This window comes from Schistocerca serialis, chromosome 1 (genome assembly GCF_023864345.2).
Source record: "Schistocerca serialis cubense isolate TAMUIC-IGC-003099 chromosome 1, iqSchSeri2.2, whole genome shotgun sequence".
Taxonomy (NCBI): Eukaryota; Metazoa; Arthropoda; class Insecta; order Orthoptera; family Acrididae; genus Schistocerca; species Schistocerca serialis.
The window spans coordinates 1,108,487,204-1,108,502,855 of NC_064638.1; the positions used below are offsets into that span (position 1 = coordinate 1,108,487,204).

The 15,652-nt window shown below is 42.2% G+C and overlaps 1 protein-coding gene across 1 annotated transcript in view; it reads left to right on the forward strand.

Annotated features, from left to right (window-relative positions):
- The first annotated feature begins 4,027 nt into the window (after positions 1-4,027).
- The window catches only part of LOC126416635 (uncharacterized), a 350,735-nt gene continuing 339,110 nt past the window's right edge, over positions 4,028-15,652 (forward strand). Inside the window, exon 1 of the mRNA XM_050084404.1 lies at positions 4,028-4,248. Coding sequence (XP_049940361.1) covers positions 4,235-4,248 — 14 coding nt within the window. The 5' untranslated portion in view covers positions 4,028-4,234. The remainder of the gene's footprint in view (positions 4,249-15,652) is intronic.

Sequence of the window (15,652 nt, forward strand, 5' to 3'; positions counted from 1 at the left end):
CGATCGAGCGTATCGTTGTAGCTATTGCGACGCAGAAGGCAGTGGTGTCAAGCTTGAACTTTTGTTGGTTACATCATATGTCTTTGCTTATGAATACTCCTCGTGTTCATTAGTTAAACGTTTGTAAAGCAATTGTGTTAGTGGCTGCAATACATGTGAGGCTGTGGTGGAGCTTAGTTGTCACACCAGCGCGCCGCCACTGTCGTAACGCGCCATAAACACGTGTTTATCATCGAAGACCAGCAACTTCCTGGTTGCATTCCGGTACAGCATCGCCTTATCCAGGTTTTGTTGCGAGTAGTCGGTAATAATACGGGAAATTTCAAATAAATGCTCCATATGCAAGCAACTCACAATGAATGAACATTTGTATAGTTCATTTCAACAGACGATTAGCTCGAATAAATTTTGCAGTAACGAATGACGACTGAAATAAAACCTACCTTAATCGCTTCCGCCGCTGGCTGAGGTCTCGCTGCTATTACTGCAGTCGTCAACTTCGATTCAGCAACGTTTCTACTGCTATGTCAAGACAGCGGGTGTGCATAACTATTTTCAAGTTTGTATACATGACTCACTGAATTTTTAAGACGCTTTGTGGAACACTTTCCAGAGCGGAGTGACACAACTCTAGATTATTATTTATTTTAAAATTCCTGTTCTCTTTTGCTCCCTTGGTCTTGAAAAATTCCCAAATAACCTCAATGGCATACAATTCGCCGCGCTACAGGCAACCACAGAAGTTTAATTTCCTTGTCCTGATGTAAGTATAATCAAACTGAGCTGCTAAATAATTTTACAAGGTATCTGTATTGCGCAAAAAGCAGCAATTGACTCTACTCCAAACAATGAAAAGTGTGAAGTTATCCGCATCAAAAATGAAAGGAACCCGCTGAATTTCGGTTAGTGCGGTATTATACTATTATATTTCTTTGACAAAGAAATATGATCAAATAGTCGTCAAATTTATTTGACAAAGATTTTGGCGTGGCGTCATATTTTTCGTCAAAGTTCAAGATGGCGGACAACAACACAGTACATATACGCTCCAGTCGATTGTACCACTATTGCATTGTGTGTGCATTTGGAAGAGAACCGGCGGTAAAAAGAAAGGAAATATACTTGGATAAACCGTTGGCTTTACATCGAAACATTAAAGTCACTCAGCAAAATTTGTTATGAGAGCTGCAAATAGAGGACGTCAAATCTTATATAAATGACTTAAAAATGGAAGAAAATGCTTTTCAGTATTTGCTCAGTAAAGTGGCTCCTCGTATTAAAAAGCAGAACGCTCACTTGAGTATGCTATATGTGCAGAAGACAGGCTCACCATAACACTGCAATTTCTTGCTACTGGTGAGAGCTAGTGTCGCTAACTATATAGCACTCGAATATCACAGAGCACATTAACCAAAATAATTCCAGAAACATGTGAAGTGATTTATAAAACACTGAAGGAGGAATATTCGAAGAAAAATAAATGCTTAGTGCACTATACGGGAATTAAGGACTATTTTTATTTTTGAATAATTTAATTAATTGAATTAGTGTTCCAACAACTACAAAATTAATCAAAAGCATGCAACAAAATGGTTCAAATGGCTCTGAACACTATGGGACTTAACTTCCGAGGTCATCAGTCCCCTAGAACTTAGAACTACTTAAAACTAACTAACCTAAGGACATCACACCCATCCATGCCCGAGGCAGGATTCGAACCTGCGACCGCAGCGGTCGCGCGGTTCCAGACTGTAGCGTCTAGAACCGCTCGGCCACTCCGGCCGGGAGAATGCAACAGATGCAGTACTTTTTAACGTGTGACATCCAGAGTTCAAAAATAGACAAACTAGGACGAAGAACTAAGAAGCTTCCTCTATTCCGGCTTGCTGAAAAGCTGCCTAGACGTTTCCAGATGTAAAGGTGGAGGGCTGTAGCTGTAATTGTGGATTTGAAGTCGCCCGCAACATATCCTACCGGCCCATCAGCACACAAATAATAGAATGCATTGTACCCCTTGCTCACTCCCCCACCCCTGTCGAAGCAAGGGTGTTATACAAAGAGTCGAAGGAGCACACCACCCAAACTTTGCAGCCATGTTTGCAAACACATTACAGACGTAAAATAGCTGTAGCTATGCCAGCGCTCTAAACGATTACATTTCACAGTGCAGCGAACAGAAGACGAACGACTTTTATGATCAGATCTACGGCGAGGTTCTAGATTTGATCATATTTCTTTGACGAAAGGCGAGATTCAATAAAGTTCCCCCATTACACTATCAAATTTCTTTGACATAACAGCTTTGACAAAGAAACATGATAGTGTAATACCGGCCTTACACGATAAATCACACAAATTTAAAGGCTCATCTAAATATTTAGGCATTACAATTACGAACAACTTAAGTTGGAACGATCACGCAGATTATGTTATGGAGAAATCAAACAAAACGCCGCGATTTATTGGCAGATAACTAAAAAATGTAACAGGTCCACTAAAGAGTCTGCTTACACAATGCTTGCCCGCCTTCTTATGAAGAATTTGCGCTGTGGGATCCGCATCTGATGCTACCGAAGCTCAACATGTGTGAGCAGCCCATAGTGGCTTGCCTTCTATGTTTTTCCTCCGATTGTTGCCAGCATCATATTTACAGTACCAGGGAAGCAGGTTGCTAGCCTTACTTGTCCCATTGAGTTTTACCCCTAACGGTTGAGGGACTAACCGGAGGATTTGGTAGTCTTTGCTGTCTGAGCACAAAGGTGACCACAACTCAGTTCTATCCGAGATGCCCAGCCTTATTCCAAAGCAACTGGTATCCCGACTGTCAGGACCACTTACTTGGCCACTCCTACGTTGCCCGTGGTTCATGAAGTAGGACATGACATCAGGAACCCACACCATGAACCATGCCTTCTATGTTTTATATTTTAAAATTTTGTGACTAAAGCTTTATCGCTTGATATTTATTTTATACGTGACATGCCAGTTTGAATGCTTTACTTCTGATGAAGGCACTCTTAGTAGTTGCCGACACCTAGGTCAAAAGACTTCATTTTTGCGGCCGAGGGCAGTTATTGCTTTAATTTTACTTTGTAAGCGGTCGCTGACAACGCAGCCAAATTCAAAACTTTAAGCGTAAGAAGAGTCCTAAGCCTGAAAATACGGATATGACATTTGTTGCAAAAAGTCACATTCACTACTACGACTTAAATTTTTGAATTACATTTACTGAAAAACTTACAACAATTACGGAATCTAGAATAAGATATCACTAAGAAGAATTTTTTTTTCAAAATTTTAAAATATAAAATACATGAGTAGATTACAACATTTGCAAAAGGTGGACACAAAATATCTCTCTTACCCCCTGCCTAGTGTGCGAGAGTTATGTTTTTCTCGTTAGGTTACATTTTTGCCAGAAATTTTTTCACTCAGACTCAGCCGCATTCTCATTTTGTAAGGGATAATAAGTCCGCCGTTCGTCGTCTCGGGGTAGCGTTCTCGCTTCCCGAGCACGGCCGTGTTCGATTCCCGGCGGGGTCAGGGATTTTTCCTGCCTCGACATGACTGGGTGTTGTTGTGTCGTCTTAATCACCATCATTCATCCCCATTACGGTCGGAGGAAGGCAATGGTAAACCACCTCCACTAGGACCTTGCCTAGTAAGGCGGCGCGGGTCTCCCGCGTCGTTCCTCTACGCTCTGTAAAGAAGTATGGGACTTCATCATCATCATCATCAAGAGATAATAAACTGTAAACTGTTTATAGAAAAGCTTCATTTATAGTTGTTGGTGTACTTGAGTGTTGCAGTCAGTCCATTGTTGTTCGCAGAGCATAGCACAAATAGCATACGGCCTTGGCAGTATTTGTTGTGGCCATCCCTACCTGCAGGTCGCGAAGCGGGGAAAAAGCCCTTGTGACGTCACGTGCGCGTTAGCCACTTGCTTTGCGGCTAGCGATCTCCCCCTCGCGTGACTCGGCGCCTCAAGGAAACACGCGCGCCAAGTACCCGCAAAGTGCGCCTGCAGCTCTGTGCGGACGGCTGCGGTCAAGTTCGGTAATGGTGCTTAGACTCGTGCGCGCTGCTTCTGTCGTCTAAGCTTTCTGATCGACTTTTCACGAGTGACACACATTCCACCGCGGTCGTGAAACGTCCGTAGTTTAGTGCAGAGAAGAGAACTAAAATTCATCGGTGTTGTATACAAGAGCCGCACTAGCGATCGCCGAGTTACGCAATGGCCAGCTCAAGGTAAGTCGAGCTCTATCGTTTGAGCAATAATGACTCTAATATTCCGCCAGTGCTTCGATGATACATATCTCACAAATGGGACTTCAGCAGTAAAAAGTGGAAATCGATTACTTCACAAAGAAACTTCAGTTGCACCGTTCGTCAATTTCTACATTAAAATGTACGGGCGTACTTCATAACGATTTGTTTTAATAGGTTTATTTTATATTTTAAGAAGCTTTACGAAAACTGAAGACCGTGAAAAAAGCGACTTAAGATATCAATATCGTAAATACATTAGTGTGTACAGTGGTGAAACGCAGTCCCACTTGAAGGAAGAAGTCAGTAGAACGAAAAATTGCTAAGTTTAGAATTACATCTCAAGTGGTGTATGCTCGTAAGGATAAGTTGCCTTTGTATCTTTAACTACCCGGCAAAGCTGTTTACCATTGGTAATGTGCATTTTTTATGGGCATTTCTAACACAACGTACATTCTGTCGGCGCCACTCTGATAACCACCAGTAATAATTAGTCTCCCATTTATTTGTTTTCAAGATTGACAGATGAAGATTTATGGTAAAAGTTTTGAAACGAAAATTGAAAATTCTGTGAAGAAAACGGAAAGGTTGTGTTTTAATTGTAGCTAGCGTTATATACCCACTGTACTAAGAAATCTAAGCGAGAAAGTTTTGGAAATGAAAACTTTGTCGTATATAGTGTTTAATCATGATTACAGGACAAGTACGAAAGATTTGCATGTCAAGATTTCCTGCCGAAAGTAAATGAAAGTTACAAAGAGCTATTAAACTGCAAATGTTCTACATAGTTTTTATCCATGGGATCATGAAGCAAATATAGCATTTCTAAATAAATCTGTTCCTATTGAGACATGAATGCCGTTAGAAAGCATATAGGAAATGACGCTTGCAATACAAATTTGCATGAAAGTGTGAGAAATGTGCTAAACGCCAAGAATACCACCAACGCTTTCACCACCGTTCTCACGTAAACATCACATGACAGACCAGAAATCATGAAGTGTTGACAGCCTTCACCATAACATTTACATTTATTGCCTTTTCCTCGAGAAAAATTACCCTGAAAACTCTTACCAAAGTCGCGTCACAAAACTGCTCTTATGCCTGGCTGAGCAAAAGAGGAAACACTTCTTTAAAATTCTGCAGAACATAGTCTTTCCCTTCTTGTTAATATTTCCGTTTTTCAAATAGTTGCTTACGTGATTGAATATTATTCTGCAATGTGTGCGCGTTTTGATACTTCGACAGATTGAAGATGTGTACCTGATCGGAATTTGAATCTTTCCCTTGCAAGGTTCCGCGCTCGAGTCCTTGTCCAGTTTATCGTTTCAATAATCTCTAAAACGCATGATTTTTCGCATTGTTTGCTGTGATCGAGTGTCGGCGGACAAATATCTTTAATTCCAACAAGATGAGTGAAATACACACGTAGATTGAACTGCATCCCATTACGGACGCAATAGCAGCAAATCCAGATTGAATAAAAGTGTATTTTAATACAGCGATAAGCAGATTAGCATTTCGCGATAAATCAACTGAAGGATTTAGCAGAAGTCGTTCGGCTGTCTTGTCAGGGGACTCCACTACATAAATTTTACAACTAGAATGTGCGTCAAGTATGACAACGCGAGTTAAATATGCTTAGCTACAGATCAGTCTGATATCACAATCTTTATTTTACACTCACATTCGTTATCCTGGTCAACTCACAACTAAATTATCGCGACCTAACCTAGACCTCGGGCGACGTTATAGATTAATATTTTACCACAGGCAAGATTTCAGAATGGGCCACAATTATTATAACTAGCCCAAAAAATACGTATAACGTAATGAAAAGGCCCCTTAACTGTTGTGATGCATATTTTGAACATACATGAACTAATGAACTACGAGAGGGGGGGGGGGGGCGGGCAATCATGCTAGGGAGACCACAAAGAAGGCCACTGTCACCTGGGTGAAACGGTTTCACCAGTAATAGTTTTTACAATGTTGCGCGGTACCATACCCAGAAATCTCTTGTCAACTGGCTCTGGTCGCAGCAGCCTACGAAAATAAGTCAGATGGCTGAGGGCTCAAAAAAGCAGTCATTACTACTGCTACAGACAAATTGCTGGGCCTGTCATTGCCCTTCGGCCGTTCGTAGATATTTATTTACTAGAGATGTTCCTCCCTGACTGTGTCAACTCTTAATTTCCTTGAACAGAAATGCCTGAAAATTTGTTTTGGGGTTCAACAGATTCGACCAAAGTAGTGGGATAGAGCGCAGTCAGCCAATGCCAAGAGTCCTCTGGCCATAGCAACCATCTGCGGCTGCCGAAACTTCACCCGCATCGCGACACTTGGAGCTTGAACTGTGCTTCGGCTTGAGGAACTAGCAGTCCTGCTAGATAGTTCATTGTGCACAGAGTTTTTCATTTGCTACAACTGAAAGAGCTAAAATGTTATTTGTTGGTACTATTGTTTGTTGTATACTAAATGAAACGTGAATGCTGGGTTCGGCTCTGGGATTTGATGGGAAGGGGGGGTGAGGCAGGGGACATTTAAATGTAATAACTTGACAGTATCCCCACTTTTAACGTACTAGAGGTGTATACAACAATAATAATCTAATAATAAAAGTTTCTAAATAAAAACATTGAGCAGTGTTTATCGATGCTACATTGCGAGCTACTATTCACCATTCTCTCCAGCCATCATCATGGAGTTTTAATGGACTGATGGTGACCGTACCATGATCGAAACCGACCACCTGTTTAATGAATTTTAAAAACTTTCATGCTATCCTAGAGTTTATTTATTTACAAACTTTTATTCTAATCTTTCAATAGCTGTTTCGCAAGAACGGGAATACGGAAGTTTCCGATTCCACCCGTCTGCTTTGGCCCATGACGTCATCAATATGGTGGAAATGACTATTCTAAGCGTCTCCAAATGGCGCCTATGATATCACTATGTACACATGGCAATAAACATGAAAATACTGATAAATAAGACAATAACATCTCCCTCCAAATATACAATCAAACTAACGGAACAACCGCGGGAAATTGGGGGTTTTAGGGAGGGGAAAAGCTAAATATAACAGTAAAAAACACACCACGATCCCAAAATACACAAGATGACGAACAAAAAAATCACAAAATCTACGCGAATCGGACACTTCCCTTGACCTATATAGGACAACGGCAGCTGACGATACCAAAACACCAACGCCTAAAGCAGAAACTAAGGAAATTGGAATCAGACATTTTCCTTGACCACAACTGACGGTACCAAAACACCTATACCTACATGTAAAAATACGAAAATTGGAATCGGTCATTTCAGTTCACCTATATAGGTCAACTATAATTAATGATACGAAAAAACCAACACCTACAACTACGAAAAAGAAAACTAAAACCACAACACCTCAAAAATTAAAAACTCAAACACCCCTACGTAAATTAAAACCATTCAGTACACAATAAATGCACAAAACATTACAACTCGAGAAAAATAGACCCTAAAAAAAAAATTACTTACCACCAACAAATTTCGGCCGGCCATCTCTCTCTCTCTCTCTCTCTCTCTCTCTCACACACACACACACACACACACACACACACACACACACACACGTTTTCTATGGCAAAGTTCGTTTAAATGTGGCACAGAAGTAATCACTGAGCTGTAGCATAGCTTGTCTGTTACCAGAAACCTTTTATGGCTTCCATATTCGTTGCCTTTGCCAACTCCCAGCCAAATTATTGACACGTCCCGCCAGATTAAAACTGTCTGCCGGACCGAGACTTGAACTCGGGACCCTTTTGCCACTCGCGGGCGTGCTCTATCGACTGATCTACCCAAGCACGACTCACTACCCGCCCTCACAGTTCTACTTCGTCAGTACCTCGTCTCCTGCCTTCAGAAAAGACATCACAGAAGCTCTCCTGCGAAGGTAGGAATCGTGCTTGCGTGGGCCAGTCAATACAGCACTTGTGCCCGAAAGGCGAAAGGTCGCGAGTTCGGGTCTAGGTCCGTCGCACAGTTTTAATCTGCGAGATAGTTTCGTATCAGCGCACTCTCCGCTGCAGAGAAAATTTCATTCTGAAACCAAATTGTTACTACTCAGATTACCATAGAATTTGGCTACGGTACAAAGCAATCTGTCACTACAACCAAGATTTGAGGGCGGGGGGGGGGGTCGGAAATCGAACACTACTGAAGATGCGCCATTATAAGCACAGGTCTAGTCTGTGGCTACAGGACAGCGTACTCCAGAAATAGTGATGTCAGCACCGCATCCGCAAGTTCCTTATCCGTATCCGCTGATATTAACGTCTTGTAAAGCAGTTTAATCCACCACAGCGCTGACAAAAGCCTTGTGCGTACCCTGAATTTTTGTCGTCTGCTGAGTGCACATTCGATTTTGATATGATTTAAGGTTGGACTTACTTCAGTGACAATCATATCAAACTCTTTCATGTAACTAATACACAAGTGTGTGTTTCTTATTTACGTAGAATGCTATTTGATGAGAGAAAATTTCGTGCCCGACTTTACTCACAGTCCTCGTAGTTTAGATAACCATATTGTAATACAACGTGGAATGTCGTATTGCCTATGCCATCGGTAAATAAGTTGCTGTCATAATTACTAGAGAATATTTTGTGAATTTTCTTTGTGGATCGTTACCACTGCAATGAGACGTCAAATGAAGTCGCGAGACAAGTTGTCGCATACTGTACATTGTTAACTGATAGTCCACAGAAGATTTATCAGACGTACATCAGTGGCTACTACACTGTCATCGTCTTGCTCTTATCACGGCCATAAGCTGTGCCTGGAGTACTTTTAAATACACTTGACAAAAACGTTGACAGCTTCACAGATTTTATACAGAACATTATTTATGACGCATGTGACTAAGAAACGGGAATGAGATTCTGTAAAGATAATGAAGCGAAAATTTAAAAGAACGACTTGCCCTAAGAAAGGCTACTTATAATGTGGTTGCTTTCCGGAATTGCGTAATTGAGCTCTACACTGCGAAACGGTAACTACTTTTAAGACGAAGGGTAAGGTAGGTGCTTACAGGATGGAAATACGTAGAAAGCACGTTTAAAAGTGTGGAAAACCAGGGAGAATAAAATGTCGGTGTCTTCAGCCCTGTCGATGTTATACAAACAACGCATATATTCTTCTCCAGGCCACTCCGCAGTCAAACCTACGCAGGGCGGAACGATCAATAGTAATAAGACAGGCACGATCATTCGAAGCAAAACAGTCTGGTACACATGCGGTTTAAAATGCACAATTAAAGTGCTAAGAGCGCCTCTTCTTTAATGTTTCGTAGTATCGAAGATGCATTAGTGCTCATAGATCTTCAGGTATGCATTTTAGACTCAGTTTTCACTATAGTCCGTTCAGAATTACTTGATAGTTGTGTCTGTCACTTTACGCTACAGCGTTGCTACATCGGCTGTCACCGCTCAGTTATAGGCGACACACAATCACAGCGAGTCACTTCATGTTGTTGTTGTGGTCTTCAGTCCAGAGACTGGTTTGATGCAGCTCTCCATGCTCCTCTATCCTGTGCAAGCTTCAACTCCTCCCAGTACCTACTGCAACCTACATCCTTCTGAATCTGCTTAGTGTATTCATCTCTTGGTCTCCCTCTACGATTTTTACCATCCACACTGCCCTCCAATACTAAATTTGTGATCCCTTGATGCCTCAGAGCATGTCCTACCAATCGATCCCTTCTTCTAGTCAAGTTGTGCCACAAATTTCCCTTGTACCTAATTCTGTTAAACACCTCGTCATTAGTTATATGATCTATCCATATAATCTTCAGCATTCTTCTGTAGCATCACATTTCGAAAGTTTCTATTCTCTTCTTGTCCAAACTATTTATCGTCCACGTTTCACTTCCATACATGGCCACACTGCATCCAAATACTTTCAGAAACAGCTTCCTGACACTCAAATCTATAATCGATGTTAACAAATTTCTCTTCTTCAGAAACTCTTTCCTTGCCATTGCCAGTCTACATTTTACATCCCCTCTACTTCGATCATCATCAGTTATTTTGTTCCCAAGATAAGTCGTAGGGTCAGTATTCCAACATTTCTACGGAATCCAAACTGATCTTCCCCGAGGTCGGCTTCTACCAGTTTTTCCATTCGCCTGTAAAGAATTCGTGTTAGAAATTTGCAGCCGTGGCTTATTAGACTGATGGTTCGGTAATTTTCACATCTGTCAACACCTGGATTCTTTGAGATTGGAATTACTATATTCTTCTTCAAGTCTGAGGGTATTTCGCCTGTCTCATACATCTTGCTCACCAGATGGTATAGTCTTGTCAGGGCTGGCTCTCCCAAAGCTGTCTGCTCCCGGGGCCTTCTTTCGGCTTAGGTCTTTCAGTGCTCTGTCAAACTCTTCACGCAGCATCATATCTCCCATTTCATCTACATCCTCTTCCATTCCCATAATATTGTCCTGAAGTACATCGCCCTTGTACAGACCCTCTACATACTCCTTCCACCTTTCTGCTTTCTCTTCTTTGCTTAGAACTGGGTTTCCATCTGAGCTCTTGATATTCATACAAGTGGTTCTCTCTCCTCCAAAGGTCTCCTTAGTTTTCCTGTAGGTAGTATCTATCTTACCCCTAGTGAGATATGCCTCTACATTCTTACATTTGTTCTCTAGCCATCCCTGCTTAGCACTTCCTGATGATCTCTGTTTTGAGACGTTTGTATTCCTTTTTACCTGCATTTTTATATTTTCACCTTTCAGCAATTAAATTCAATATATCTTCTGTTAGCCAAGGATTCTTCCCCCATTCCTGTTAATAGTTCCCTACTGCTCTCCCTGAAACTCCCTACAACCTCTGGTTCTGTCAGTTTATCCAGGTCCCACCTCCTTAAATTCCCACTTTTTTGCAGTTTCTTCAGTTTTAATCTACAGTTCATAACAAATAGATTGTGGTCAGAGTCCACATCTGTCCCTGGAAATGTCTTACAATTTAAAACTTGGTTCCTAAATCTCTGTCTTACCATGATATAATATATCTGAAACCTTCCAGTATCTCCAGGCCTCTTCCATGTATATAACCTTCTTCTATTATTCTCAAAACCTAGTGTTAGCTATGATTAAGTTGTGCTCTGTGCAAAATTCTATCAGGCGCCTTCCTCTTTCATTTCTTACACCAATTTCATATTCACCTACTACATTTCGTTCTCGTCCTTTTCCTACTATGGAATTCCAGTCACCCATGACTATTAAATTTTCGTCTCCCTTCACTATCTGAATAATTTCATTTATCTCATCATACATTTCATCACTCTCTTCGTCATCTGCGGAGCTAGTTGGCATATAAACGTGTACTACTGTGTTAGGCGTGGGCTTCGTGTCTATCTTGGCCACAATAATGCGTTCACTATGCTGTTTGTAGTAGCTTACCCGCACTCCTATTTTTTATTCATTATTAAACCTACTCCTGCATTACCCCTATTTGATTTTGTATTTATAACCCTCTATTCACCTGACCATAAGTCTCTTTCCTCCTGCCACCGAACTTCACTAATTCCCACTGTATCTAACTTTAACATATCCATTTCCCTTTTCAAATTTTTTAACCTACCTGCCCGATTAAGAGATCTGACATTCCACGCTCCGATCCGTAGGACGTCAGTTTTCTTTCTCCTGATAACGACGTCCTCCTGAGTAGTCCCCGGTCAGAAATCCGAATGGGGCATTATTTTACCTCCAGAATATTTTACCCAAGAGGACGCCATCATCATTTAACCGTGCAGTGAAGCTGCATGCCCTCGGGAAAGATTACGGCTGTAGCTTCCCCTTGCTTTCAGCCGTTCGCAGTACTAGCACGGAAAGGCCGTTTTGGTTAGTGTTACAAGGCCAGATCAGTCAATCACCCAGACTTGCCGCTGCAATTACTGAAAAGACTGCTGCCCCTTTTCAGGAACCACTTGTTTGTCTGGCCTCCCAACAGATACCCCTCCGTTGTGGTTACACCTACGATAAGGCTATCTGTATTGCTGAGGCACGCAAGCCTCCCCACCAACGCCAAGGTCCATGGTTCATGGGGGAGGGGGAGGGTCACTTCATAAAGGCTTTTTATGTCTAATGTGGTGCAATGTTGGAAGTAGCCGCTGCGATGTGTGTCGAAAATGCGATAAGCTCTGTCGACAGCTGATTTCAAGTGACCAATGACTGAACTGCGGCAGACGACGCGTTTTGTAGCCCTGAATTTAATTAAACTCATGACCTAAGCCAACACAACCTCATGATGTGCAATATGTCGAGAAGACGGCGGTCAACAATCTGGACTAAAATGACGATCAAAGTTAACCGTTACGAGCAAAGTCAAGGCAGAAAAAACTCAATTTCAGCGCTAAAAGTAATTTCTCGCTATCATCGGTTACCTGAAACTTTCCTCACACTGAGCTACACGAGCTGCTGGGGTACCAACCGATGAGAAGTCCTCGCTGGCAATTGAAACACAACTTCTGAACAGGCCTTGAAGGCCGAACAGTACTGTGGCTGCAGATTATGGACGACATAAGCAGATTCCAGACGAAAAAAGAATGTTGTGTAAAAAATAAGAACAGTATGATGATAGAATTAAAAATAAAAAATTACATTTAAACTAGTTAAGTGAATAAAAATAATAATCCAAATATTTTGAATAGATTCAGAACTTCAAAAAATTGGTTTGTTTAACGAGATTCGAAGCTAAGACATGTAGCAAACAACGTTAATACACTAGCCATTGTGCAGCGGCACAACACTGCGAGAAGCGATTACATTTATGGCTGATAATGACAAACATCATGAAAATAATAGTTGCTACGCACCATATAGCAGAGATGCTGAGTGGCAAATAGGCACAACAGGGAGACTATCAAACAAGTAAGCTTTCCGCCAAAGAAGCCTTCATTAGAACCTGTCTCTCTCACCCCCCTCCCCTCACCCCCCCCCCCCCACACACACACACACACTCGCGCGCGCGCCCCATTAAGTCTCCAGCTGCCGAGGCCGGACGGTGGTAACCCAGTCGCAATGGTAAACTGCAGCCTTTAAAAATTTGGCTTAATGCAATGCCGTACGAAGCTTAACTAATGTAAGCCATTTTCTGTGATTATGTAACTGTGTATGTGACGCTCAAACGCGTGTTCTTTGGAAGTGTGCAGTAAGGTTTTGTTAACTCTTTGTGTGAGACGTGAGTATTTGATTAGCATCGTTCTTCACGTGTTGCTTTCGATGCGGCTGTCATGCATGATGAAATACGAAGTAAAAGTGCCCGACAGTAATCTATATAGCGTGAAATTTGAAGTGCACAACCTAGGTCACTATCAGGCACAGCCTGTAAATTGTATCGAGCATCCCCGAAACGAGCTAACACCAGTTTTTGTAACAAGTGTACTTTGTTCTCCGTTGAATATCCGTAGCAACACGCTCATACTGGTAGGGACTGATTCGAAATCTGTTCATAATTGTTTTTTTACTATTCTGCGAATGATCTTCCATCTACGTAATTATGTTTAGTACCCGCTCCTTGGACTGCGATTGTTATTTACTACGTTTAACTGGAGAGCGGATTTGTGGCTCCCTGTAGCCGGCTGCGGTGGCCGAACGGCTCTAGGCGCTTCAGTCCGGAACCACGCGGCTGCTGCGGTCGCAGGTTCGAATCCTGCCTCGGGCATGGATGTGTGTGATGTCCTTAGGTTAGTTAGGTTTAACTAGTTCTAAGTTCTAGGGGACTAATGACCTCAGCAGTTGAGTCCCATAGTGCTCAGAGCCATTTGAACCATTTGAGATAGTTAACCTTAGGAGTGCTAACAGTTGCGTGGCGTCCGTTGCTGACTGGACAATAATATTACTGTAGTGGGTTTACTAATTACGTTTCGCTGTGTGCTTAACGGGCGTGCGTGTGTGTGTGTGCGCGCGCACGCTAGTTTGTGTGTGTGTAGCAGTTATTAAGAACTGAGTCTTACTTTCTGTTGCGTAAATTTCTTTGTCGCAACTGTCAAAAAAGTTGCCCCGAAACGCCGCAACAAAGATTACGTAGTGACACATCTGCGAAAAATATGACGTTTGCAAGGAACAGTGACATATTGAGAGTTCATAAGAGGTCGTTGTAGCGATATCAGGAAGATCCGTTCCGCAGAAGAGGGTGTGTGCTGGAAGAGTGCGGCTTAGCGTTACTGATAAACATCTTCCGACTGTACTTCCTCATAATAAATCATAGGTCCCCATACGTCTTCTGATAAAAACCCAGTCTATCACGGATTGCCTAGAAAGCGTCCCCCGTTTGCGCAAAATCGTAAACATTTCATTGTGTACGAATCTGATGAAACACTGGTTGATTTCTCAGAAAATTTAACACATACGTGGTTAACTGCTGTCATATCAAGAAAATTCTGCTCTATTGCTTATCCGATTACGACGTATGATTTGTTATAGCGTCGACAAAGTCAAACAATTTTTTGAGGAATACCTATGCAACAGTTTTCAAATGAAGTAATTGGTGTCATATTTTGTGTTTTATGTAGTGTTCTTTACTACAGGGATGTAGTCCTTTGTCCCTACTACTCAATCTATACGTCAGAAAAGAGTGAGATTAAAACTCGAGGTGAACATACACTGAAGCGCCAAAGAAACTGGTATAGGCATGCGTATTCAAATACAGGGATATGTAAACAGCCAGAATATGGCACTGCGGTCAGCAATGCCTATATAAGACAACAAGGGTGTGGCGCAGTTGTTAGATCGGTTACCGCTGCTACCGTGGGAGGTTTCCTAGATTTTAATGAATTTGAACGTGGTGTTACAGTCGGGGCACGAGCGATCGGACACAGCATCTCCGAAGTAGCGATGAAATGACGATTTTCGCGTGCGACCATTTCACGAGTGTACCGTGAATATCAGGAATCCGATAAAACTTCAAATCTCAAACGTCGCTGTAGCCGGAAAAAGGTTCTGCAAGAACGGGACCGACGACGACTGAAGTGAATCGTTCAACGTGACGGAAGTGCAACCCTTCAGCAAATTGCTGCAGATTTCAATGCCGGGGCATCAACAAATGTCAGTGTTGAACCATTCAGCGAAACATCATCGATATGGGCTTTTGGAGCCGAAGGCCCACTCATGTGCCCTTGATGACTGCGCGGCACAACGCTTTACGCCTCGCCTGGGCCCGTCGACACCGACATTGGACTGTTGACTGGAAACCTGTTGCCTGGACCGACGAGTCTCTTTTCAAATTGTATCGAGCGGATGGACGTTCATGGGTATGGAGCTAACCCAATGAATCCATGGACCTGCATGTCAGCAGGAGACTGTTCAAGCTGGTGGAGGCACTGTAATGGTGGGGAG